Source organism: Garra rufa, chromosome 5 (genome assembly GCF_049309525.1).
Source record: "Garra rufa chromosome 5, GarRuf1.0, whole genome shotgun sequence".
In the NCBI taxonomy this organism is placed as follows: domain Eukaryota; kingdom Metazoa; phylum Chordata; class Actinopteri; order Cypriniformes; family Cyprinidae; genus Garra; species Garra rufa.
In genome coordinates, this window is record NC_133365.1 from 154396 (window position 1) to 166872 (window position 12477).

Here is a 12477-nt window from a genome sequence, read left to right on the forward strand (position 1 = left end):
AAGTACTTGATTTGTGTACTTCGTCCTCCACTGGTTCTTTACTCTACTTTCGTGGCATGTTTGTGGATGCTAAGTTTCATTTATAAAAGTATGCATCAGGCAGCCTGATCAAGAGCGATCATTTGACGCTTGATCGGGAGCAGCGAGATAATACTAATGACATGATACAAAAAAGGAATTTTTGGACAAAAAAACAAAACAAAAATGTATGCAACAAGTCTCAAATCAGGCCACACCTCAGTAGTGCAAAACAGCCTTAAAATCGGCCTTAAAATCTTCATGTGTGGCCAGCTCAAGCCTCAACATTGCTTGGTACTGCAAATGCATAAAATGCCTTGTGTCGACACACCCTCAGACTAATGACAGATGATTACCCAGTTTAGGCTTGACAAAACCATTGGTGACCCCGGTACTGTTGGCAGCAACCGTTTCTCCATTGACAACCCTCAGGAGAGTAAATTCTGAAGACAGCGTGTGCATGACCATGGGCAGATCCCGCTCTCGAACCTATGGATAGAATCACATGAGTGGTTAGTGAGCTACCAACATGAAGATTTAGTGAGCTCAGCTGTTCAAATCAGGAACAAAAAAAAAGTCATGAAGCATTAAAATTGTTTGTGGACAGTGCCAAACCCTGTTAGATAATACACACCACTCATGATGTACTGTGGTATCTGAAGTACAGATGAGAAATACCAAGCAAGTTATCTGGATGTGCTACTTATACAGTAGGGAATTGAACAAAGTACAGTTCAGAGTAGAGATGTTCAGATGTTTCAATTTATGAAAACAGTATGAACAATACAGCTCATCTACAGAAACATAAACAGACACAAGTAGAAACCCTTAATTTAGACTCCACTTCTGCCATTTCCTTCAGTAACCAAAACCAGCTGACTCAAACACATCACAAATGAACATTCATTTGCATTTCAAACACCACTACCAAACCCAGAATACATTACAGTGAAAACAATACATAAGGATGTCTTAAGCAACCAATTAAACTGAATTTCAGAGTGTTCCAGTGAAGCCCTGATGGGTGCACGAAATGAGCGCCGCATAGCATTTCAAGGGTAAGTATCAATGGATATACAGTTTCCTTGGACTATTTTATGAGCCCCAGAGCCTAGAAACATTTTCAAGGTTTACATCTAACCATTACCATCTCATGAGAAAACTAAATATAGTTTAACAAGAGCAAACATTTTAAACAGATACAAGGGCAATATATACTGTATAAGACGCATAATTATAAAGTGAAATATACAATTTAATTTGGTTGGCAACACTATAATTTTAATATGTTTGTAATTCAGCTCTTCTGCTCAACAAGCCTGCATTTATTTGATCCGAAGTACAGCAAAAACAGTAAAAATCTGAAATATTTTTACTATTTGAAATAATTGTTTTCTCTTTAAATATATTTCAAAAAAAGTAATTTATTCATGTGATTTCAACACGGCAAAATCTCCGGTGTTGAAATCGCAGTGTTAAAGGCTTTTGGAGTAAAGTGTTAAAGTTGTGGTGTTGAATTTTGGGGGATTAACACTAGCTAGTGTAAACAGCACCCTCTGGCGGGTGTTAATACGGAGAGTTAACTTTATTAACACTGTTGAGTGTTATTAGGGTCCGTGTAACGCTTCACAATTCAATTTTCAATTTTCATTTAAAAAATGGAAAAACAGAAAAATGAAACCAAACGCCCATTTTTCAATTTTTGCAGTTACATGAAGGATCGATTATTCAAATTTTCTCTTCTTTTTTTCAACTTTACTTTTGCTAAACTGTGACTTTTTAAATGATAAATGAATAAATGAATTCCAAGCGATTTATATACTTTCTTCTTTTTCTTGCGCTTTGCGCTGTGGGCTGTACCATTATTGCCGGGTGAGGGGGGGACTTAAGCCGACTACAGTACGTTTGCGGTGCGTACCACACTCTACAGACAAGCAGAATAGACGCAGAAATCAAAGTAAATTCATTAGATTATTATTGAATTAAACAATAACATAAATTGTATTAATTAATAAATTAATTTTATAATAAATTAATAAAATGTACTGCATATACAGTAAAGCAGATGAGCCCCATTAGCTAAACGTTAGCAACGGCTATGGCTTCGTTCTTATTATATTCGTTTTTAGTTGAGGTTTATGGAGGTTAGCGTGTCTAAAATTGGTCTTGACACCGCTGCCGTGCGCTTAGAGCGCGCGCGCGTCCTCGTTCCAAGGAAGGACTTGTGTTCTATAGTTCGTTCCTGTGGAATTGTTACATTCTTTTTGTGTTCACGCTATATTTGGCGTTTATATTGTTGCTTAGAGAAAGTGTTGAAAACTGCCAATAAAAACCGAATATAAGCAAGCACCACCTATAGCCCCACACAACTTTATTCAATCTTATTCTTTTCTTGCTTTTTCTCAACTATGTCATAGTATAGCCTATAATAATCAGTTAAAACGTTATTATACCATCTGATGCTGCTTACAGCCATATGATTGCGCTGCCGTGCAGTGCGGGCGCCCATATTGATGGAAACCATTTCAGTAGCCAACGTTAACAAGATGGATTAATGTGTAGCTAAATGATTATTAATAGCTCGGCAAAACTGGATTTGAACCCGTGTCGCGAGTTTGGTGTTTCACTTTCTATTGCTTAATGATGTTCCATACAAATGAATAAACAACTGATGTCTTTATATGAATGTTTCTGAAGGGAACCGACTGTCCTCAGAAACATGTCGTTGTCATTTTCATTTATTGCCTGATAAAACAGCATTAATGCTGATTTGGATACAGCCATTACTAGGGAAACCTTAATACTTCAGCGCTCTTAACCCTCTGGGGCCCGGGGGTGTTTTGGGGCCCTGAAGAAGTTTTGACATGCCTTGACATTTGTGCTTTTTTCAGTATGTTAAAAACATATTAATATCCTAAATCTAAATACATTGTATTTAGCACAAATTGGACTACAAAAATATGTAAGCAACATGAATGTACACTTTTAAGTTTTTGAGAAAACAATGTTTATGCGTGCATTTTGAAAAACTAAATTTTTGAAGTCACTGAAATAAGGTCATCTAACACATACAGAATATTTATTCTCGGGACTTTCGAGAATTGGATGTGGTAGGCTTGGTTTTTTTCTACCAAATGATGTGAAAATCATCTAGTTCACTTGTTTTCACAAAACAGTATATAGATTTAAATTTTTGAAGACACTTTTTGTTTAGAGTGGCTGTATGCGAGAAGGCGTGAATGATCATGAATAATGCTGTGATTTACACCTGAGAAGACAAAGACCTGCATAATGAGCCGCATAATGAGCCATTCAGTCGGATGTTGACTGAGAGGAAACAACAGAAAGAATAAAGGAAAAATGAAAGGACAAAATACATATATATTTAGTTTGAAGCGTATTTTGAATATATTTAACTATCACACAAAATAACTTGTCTTTCACTTGTGAGTGCAGTTAAACTTTTTATTAGGAACAAAAGTAATAAACACAGAAGTCAAGATGTCGAGGGTGCAATATCCAAATCACTTGCAGGAAACTTGAACACAGGAAAACGGGGAACAGCAGAAACTGCAAAGAAAACAAATAGATGTGAGCAACACAATGATCTGACAAAGACAGAGCTAACATGGAGAAAACACATACACTACCAGCCAAACTTTTTATTATTAAAAGTTTTTTTTTTTTTTTTAAGTGAGCAGTTTTTTTTACATAGTAAACCTATTTCACAAAATTAGATAATTATTTTTCTTTAAAAAAGTACCTTTGACTGGTAGTGTATAGCATAGGCGTATAACAGTTAGGTGCAAATAAAACAGTGTGAGATAAATACAGGTGTAAGGTTTGTAATGAAGTGATACAGGAGAAACCATACATCTTCTACCTTTCATACAGATTACTTAAAAAGAGAATATTAGTTTTTTATTTGAATTGGTTTATGTAAAAGTAAACATTTCAAGCTTTCTACAAGTAAATGCATTATGTCTGTGAGGCACGTAATCACTTAGATTTAGGTTTCATGCACGTTAGTTTCATTTATGTGTCTGTGTAACGATATAACAGACAGTGAAGGCAGAGCGCGTGCCCTGACTGTTTTCTTATTTTCATAAAAGCACAGTGTATACAAATAAAAATATACCCTCTACAGTTTCGAATGATGTATTGGTTGTATTTGTACGATCAAAACTGACGGAGAATTTTACATTCTTTTCGGAGTTATTACAAAAGCGTGCCTCAAATGCGCCAGCGCGTTTTTCGACCAAAGTTGAAACATCCTGTCATCATGAGACATTTAGATGCAGTGAAATGAAACATACTTTATAATGTTTCACTTGCTGTAGTCAGGAAATACAGTTGGCAAAAAGTCTTAACTGGTAAAATGTGTGCACATTCTGTCACAGTAACAACTTACAAATATAAAAGAAAAAAACTTACTTGTGTAAATATCTCATCTGCTGGTTCACGCTGTGTCTCATATAATGTTCATCTTCTGAAGTAAGTTTTATTCCTGACAGCCCATCTTCTTCCAGAAAGGACTAACTTGAAAGAAAAGAAACTGCTTTCTCCTTTGTTTACCGTGATGTGGGCGTCTACTTTTGGCGCGGCGCCCTCACGTGGACGATTTGAATATGAAAGACTGGAATCGCTCTTGGGCGTGATCTAATTAAAACTAATGAAGCAGACAAGAGAGACTGGACATCGTGTTGGTTTCATACGGATTACTTTATCACAGAATATTTGATTTCAATAAACATTACTTTATTTGAAAGTATAGATATCAAGCTTTCTCTAGACATATTGCTCATGTCTCTGTGTTGTGTATTGGCTGAGTTATAGTCTATTTTAATGACGCGTTTCTGAATGAAGATCACGGAGATCAACGCGGCAGACAGCACACCCTTTTTGTTTTCTTTATTTTGTAAAATCACAATATTTTTTTGGTTTTGTGAGTATATACAAATAAAAGTAGACCCTTTACAGATTCGATTGATGTACTGCTTTTATCTGTACAATCAGAAATGACCGAGTAATTGAAGTTCCTTTTGGGAAACTGCCACAAAACGCGTATACGCGTGTTTGGACCCCAGGGGGTTAAAGCGCCCCCTTGTGACAGAGAATGACTTTTTCTTTTCCACATTTTTTCAGCTCTATGGTCAAAAAATAATTATTGCAATTATCGACCTACTTTGTTATGCAACAAACACAGAGTTGTGTGAAAGAAGTTAATGTGCCTTCTAAAAATCTAAACAAATAAGACAGTAATATTTATGTTTTAAATAAATATAATAAATGATATACTCGATTTATCCCTTGCAGGGCTCTGAACCGGTTCAAGGAACGAAAACGAAAACCGAAAACAAATGACATTGAACAGGAACAAAAACAAAAACGAAAACAAAATCAATTTTAATCGTTCTGAACAGAAACGGAAACAGAAATTCCAAATTAACCGGTTAATAACGGTATTTTTATCGTTCTCTTTATTATATCAATTTGGCAGACCAAAAACATGAATTCAAATTGTGTGCGCAAATGCGACGGTGACGCATACACCGTGAAATGCCCGCGAAGCAGACATAAGCAGAGCCCTTTCTGATGCGACGAGCTTAAGGTTACCAAGCACCTGGCTGTTTCATGTGCAAAGGTATGTTTAGGTTTAAGTTATTGTAGCCTAATTAAAACTTGTAGTTAAAATTATGCATTACGTTTTCTTTTGCTTGTATGCATTAAATGTAAAAGCATAACTATCTGGAGTTCTGTTTTGTTTGAGTGAAAATAGCCTATAATTGGCTATATTAGGTAAGGAATATGCCGTAGCCAGCTATGAGGTCACCGAGGTCTGGACCTCGGTCATTTTTGTATATTCAAAAATAAAATGCCAAGCTCTCTGAATGATTATTTAGCCGTTTAAACCACCTCATATCACATGAGTGTTTGCAATTCATGTTGATGCGAGAAGCTAGCGCAGTGAACGAGGCTTGAGAGCGCGTTGAGTGAGAGCGCGTGTGCAGCCTCCGTTTGTTGCCAGATCCACCTATTATACGTGTATTTTGACTCATTTTTCCAATTTATTGTGACACTTTGGGACGTTTATAAAGTGGAAAGTTGAACGTTAGTGTTACTGATATATTAATCTTGATTTGAACTTATTTCGGATATCTTTTTCTTTATTTTTGTAATTGCTTGTTTTTCGTAGCAATATCCGGCAACATTGTACATTCATAAAAAAAATCTTTTAGACAATCTGTAATTTAATTGCTGACAGGAAGATAACACAATCGGTAAGACAAACGCAGCGATCATCGTTAATATCTGAAAGAAATGTATAACACTATCAAAAACAATAGCATAATACAAATCTGTTTGTTACAGAATGAAATAGCCAGCAGGAAGACGTCTCATGCTCTTTAGTCAACGTTAAGTCATCAAAAAAACATTAATTAAAGCGGTGTTTCTCAGCCTTACTTCGGACCTCACTAATTTTCAAACCCTAGTTACGGCCTTCAGGTGAACTCGTTTACTTTCGGTTTTAAAGAGAAGAAGTTCAGATGACACGAACACGGAATTTGGTTGAATCATTTGTAAACATAATGCCAAACATGTTATTAAAAGGCACACACTATCTATCTATCTATCTATCTATCTATCTATCTATCTATCTATCTATCTATCTATCTATCTATCTATCGCGCCGTGTAATAAAATAACGTTATTAACCGGTATTTTTTCTAGAAAACCGTTCTCGGAACGTATTGTTTAATGAGGAACGCAAGAACAGAAACGTTATAATATCGATTCTGCTCGGAGTGAACCGAATGGATTTTTTTTTCGTTTTTAAGCCCTGATCCCTTGTAATGGTATAAAGGCTGAAATTCCATTGTATAAGATATTTTGTTTTGTTTTGTGTGAAGCTGTATCTGAATTATAAATCATGCCATTTTAATATTCTACCGTACATTGTCAAATCCTACTCATACTGTTCATTTTACTTCTGCGGCTCTTAAAAAGGGTCACAAATTGCCTTAAATTGATATTTAAAATATTTTAAATAATGAAATAAATTTCCTTCCTTAATATGTTTGTTTTATTTCTATACTCTGCAGTAAAGCCTGTTGTCTACAATCTTACAATACAATACATCAGGGGCCACATATAGTTTAAATAGTGACCGCTCAGAGTTTAATATAATATATTTATTATTGTGTTTAACAGAGAGAAGAAAATCTTTAGATTTGACAATTTAATACACAACAATTTCTAATCAAAATGAATAGGTACAAGGAAAATATTTTTTATCTTTTAAACATTAAAATGGTCTTTTATGTTCCGTTTTTTTCTCAAAACTGCTTCACAGCATTGGCTGCTAGAGGCCACTGTAATAATACATTTATGTGACCCTGGTCCACAAAACCAGTCTTAAGTAGCACAGGAATATTTGTAGCAATAGCCAAAAATACATTGTATGGGTCAAAATTATATATTTTTCTTTTATGCCAAAAAATCATTAGGATATTAAGTAAAGATCATGTTCCATGAAGATATATTTTTTTTAAATTTCCTACCATAAATATACCATAAACTAGTAATATGTATTGCTGAGAACTTCATTTGGACAACTTTTAAGGCGATTTTCTCAATATTTAGATTGTTTTGCACCCTCAGCTTCCAGGTTTTCAAATAGTTGTATCACAGACAAACATTGTCCTATAACAAACCATACATCAATGAAAAGCTTATTTACTCAATTTTGAAAAAAAATACACTTATGACTGGTTTTGTGGTCTATGGTCACATATCAGCAAGGAATGTATCACAATATACGTGTTTTGAGCACAGCCCTATTTATGGAGCCCCTTTTATAGTGAAAAAAAATAGTACTGATTCTGTTGTTTGAGTCCTGAAACGCAATTAAAACTTCAAATAATGCATAATTTGTCTTATTAATGACATTGTTACTTGTTACATAAGTAACTGGATGCCTAGGTGATGGACCCGAGGGGCTCTTTAATGCCTTCTTTCAGATGCCCTTTTTATACTTTGAGCACCTGCCCCTTTAAAGGTCTCTGCACGGCCCTGTATGTATGTGCATAAGAAGGTTTTTCTCAAGCAGATCCCGACTGTTTATTACTTGCACCGTTATATGCACAATATGCTATATTGAGGTTTATGGAGGTTTGGGTGTCTTGGAGCAGCGCACGCTCGAGCGCTTGCTGCTCCAAGACACCCAAACCTCCCCCCCTCACCCGGCAATAATGGTACAGCCCACAGCGCAAAGCGCAAGAAAAAGAAGAAAGTATATAAATCGCTTGGAATTCATTTATTCATTTATCATTTAAAAAGTCACAGTTTAGCAAAAGTAAAGTTGAAAAAAAGAAGAGAAAATTTGAATAATCGATCCTTCATGTAACTGCAAAAATTGAAAAATGGGCGTTTGGTTTCATTTATCTGTTTTTCCATTTTTTAAATGAAAAATGAAAATTGAATTGTGAAGCGTTACACGGACCTATTAGTAACATCCGGGACATTTGCTGGCTGTTCGCGGCTCACCCATCTGAAATATTTTTCACAGACGCCATTTTCTTTGCTCGGGATGCGGTGCATATGAGGACGGAAAACAGCGAAATGAATTGATAAATCTTACTCAACATGTGTTTTTGTAATATCATATCGTTTCATAAGGACCTTTATTTGCTTTATGCGCCTAAACTTTTCTCAAAGGCATTTTCTTCCACTCGCAATGCGGAACAGACGAGGATGCTTCTTTTTAAAATGGAAACATCATCTCATTTTATAACATTTATTTTATAACATCATAGTGATTTATAGCGATAGTTATGCGTTGTGCGCTTTTAAACTTTTTTTCAGTGAGATATTCTCTTTCACTCACGATGCTGCGCAGACGGGAAAGTTGGTTTTGACAAGGAAAGCACCTAGAGTAAGTGTTTTACCTCATTTAAGATATGTATTTTATGAAATAACATTACTTCATGATGATATATATGCTGCGCGGCTAAACGAGTCTAACGTGAAACGTTTCTCACAGATTTGAATCGATTTGAATTGATAAGCAGTGCCGACGCGGAGGTCGCTTTCAACAGGGATAACGTAACGTTACACCACAAGTACGGCAAGTGTTTTACCCCATTTAAGATATGTATTTTATAAAATACTAATATTTAAATGCTGCGTGATCCTAAACGGGCCTAAATGTTTCTCACAGATCTGAACTGCTATGCAGTGCAGACGGGGAGGTCGCTTTTAAAAGGGAAACACCAGAAGTAAGTGCTTTACCAAATTTAAAATATGTATTTTATAACATAATTTTCCTTTATAACGATATTGTGTGTGTTGTGCAGTCCTACACTTTTCTCAGAGAGATGTTGTCTTTCACTCACGACGCTGAACATACGGGGAAGCTGGTTTCAACAAGGAAAACACTGAAATTAAGCGTTTTACCTCATTTACAATGTGTATTTTATAAAATAATATTACTTCTTGATGATATCAATATGCTGCCGGCCTAAACTAGTCTAAACGTTTCTTGCAGATTTTAACTGCTATGCAGTGCAGACGGGGAGTTCGCTTTTAACAGAGAAACACCAGAAGTAAGTGCTTTACCTCATTTAAAATATGTATTTTATAACAATTTTCATTTATAATAATATTTGTGTGTTGTTCTGTCCTCCACTTTCTCAGAGAGATATTGTCTTTCACTCGAGATGCGAAGCAGATGGGGAAGTTGGTTTAAACAAAGAAAGCACTGAAAGTAAGTGTTTTACCTCATTTTTAATGTGTATTTTATAAAATTATATTACTTCATGATGATATTGATATGCTGCCGGCCTAAACGTTTCTTGCATATTTGAACTGATAAGCAGTGCAGACGTGGAGGTCGCTTTTAACAGAGAAAGTAAGTGTCTTACCTCATTTAAGATATGTATTTTATAACATCAAATTGATTTATAGCGATATTTATGTGCGGTCCTACATTTTTCTCAGAGGGATATTTTCTTTCACTCACGATGCAGAGCAGACGGGATGTTGGTTTTAACAAGGAAAACTCCGAAAAGTAAGTGTTTTACTTCATTTACTATATGTATTTTGTAAAATAATATTAGTTAATAATATTTTTATGCTGTTCGTGTCTAAGCGATCCGAAACGTTTCTCACAGATTTTAATTGATATCAAATCAAACCACTATAATGATAAACTGACCAGATCTAAAATGGCAATATTGGTAATTGGTTTTTATGTCTCCTGACCAAATTTAGTTTATTATTATATTGAAATGTTCCGAAGGTGCTTTTCCATATAATGTCATTATATGGCAATTAACATCAGGCTTTTAAAAAAGAAACAAAAGTATAATAGAGTGGTCTCATGCATCATGTGCTGTATATTCCAAGTGTTCTGCAGGTACACAATACATTTTGGTGAGAAACAAACTAAAATTTTACATATTATATAACAAATATCCTGGTTTGGTTGTTGGTCTCTGTGCGCGATTGCGTGTTTATTAGACACTATTAGTGCAAGTGCAACCTTCTGCACTGACTCCGGACCGGAGCTTCGGTTGCCGTGACTGTCAAAATGACAGCTGACAGATGAATGTTATATATTTACCTAAATATAGAGAAAAAAGCCAATATATTGTATTGTGCTGTGTTTTTATTAATCTTGATTGTTCACAACTTGTGTGCTTGTCCTGGTTGAATGCACAAAGACCAACAGTCAGGTCAGGATATTCTGTAAATGATGTAAATGTTCAGTTTGTTTCTCACCAGGCCCCATCATACCCAGAACACTGTGAATATACAGCATGTGTCACATGGGACCACTTTGTATACTTTTGTCTTATTTTTTTTTTTTTTTCCTTTTTCCTTGGGACAAAAAATAAATAAATGGTCAAATGGCATTAGAACAACACAAAGATAAATAAAAAATATATATCATTATTATATCATTATTATTGTGGGGTGAAATATCTCTTAAAACAAATTGTTCACCTGAATTGTTGTTTACTTAAACTAATGCCGTTCCACAGACACCATGTACAGCATGTCAAACAGGTTTGGAACCACATGAGAATAAAAAACATTTTTGGGTAAATGTTGTAAACTATTGTTGTATTGTAATTAAAACTTGTCTCTGATATTTCACCTGTTAATAGTTTTGATAAGTTAATGTGATTACTGCTTTTGTGATGCTGCAAATGGGAGTGGATTTTTGCTTGGCTGTGGACTGCAGAGAAACGCATCTTGTCATGCTGAAAAAAAGAAAGGGACTACTTTCTCTGAGGAGGTTGAAATGCCATTGTCACAGACTTTGTTCAGTGAATATTAACATGCATTTATTGTTGATGTAATGAATAAGATGATGTTTAATTATCATTAGATAAATGAAATCATTATAATCCTAATAACATTCAGAATACTTGTGGACCAAATAAGAATGTTTTTTTTTTTTCTGCACTGATTTGCTTTGACATCATGTTATAATTGTTGTAAGAACATGTTCTCTACACTGAAATGGAAGACATTTTGGTGCAGGGAAAAAGATTTACAACGTTTCAATTAAAATAAATAAATAAATGTAAACATGCACTGTTGTGGATTATTTTTTCATTTTTTCTTTACCTAAACACAGCAAAATAAGCCAGTGTGCAATGAACTCAATTTGAGTCAAATTTAACACTCCTAAAATGTATATATAACTCCCTCCGTTTTGGAGTTAAAACAACACTTGAAAGTGTGAAACGTGTACATTACTCAGAGTACATTTTAACACGGTAAGAGTTTATTTGTAATCCAACAGAAGTGTGACTGAAATAAACTAATATGCTGGATTTACAAATATACTCTTTCAGTGTTAAAATGTACTCTGTGAGTAATGTACATGTTTCACACTCTTGAAAGTGTTGTTTTAACTCCAAAACGGAGGGAGTCATATATATATTTTAGGAGTGTTAAATTTGACTCAAATTGAGTTAAATGTACACTGGCATTTTTGCTGTGAAAGCTGAAATTTAACCATCATTACTCCAGTCACATGATCCTTCAGAAATTATTCTAATATTCTGATTTGCTGCTCGAAAAACATTCAATCTTCTTCTTATTAGTTTTTTTTTTTTTTTTTTTGATGAATAGAAAGTTCAGAAGAACAGCATTTACCTGAAATAGAAATCTTTTGTACTATCTTTATCCTCTCTTTTAATCAATTTAAAGCATCCTTGCTAAATAAAAGTATAAATTTCTACTATTACAAAATTAAATACAGCCATGAATGAGCACATGTTGGAAATGAAAGCACTGAATTTAATTCTCTCTTTGTTGTCTACATGTTCATCATTAGTCTCGTGAAGTAGTGTTCATATTGCTTTTCAGTCACAGGGTTGATGCTTGAAATGCTCCAGCACGGCCACCGGAAGCGACTTTTAACAAGATTCACTTGTTTAAAAA

General features: G+C 34.7%; 1 protein-coding gene across 1 annotated transcript in view; it reads right to left on the reverse strand.

The window, feature by feature from the left end:
* Positions 1-12477, reverse strand: part of castor2 (cytosolic arginine sensor for mTORC1 subunit 2) — a 37584-nt gene that overhangs the window by 9354 nt on the left and 15753 nt on the right. The window contains exon 4 of the mRNA XM_073839973.1: positions 375-507. Within this exon, the coding sequence (XP_073696074.1) occupies positions 375-507 (133 nt within the window). The remainder of the gene's footprint in view (positions 1-374; positions 508-12477) is intronic.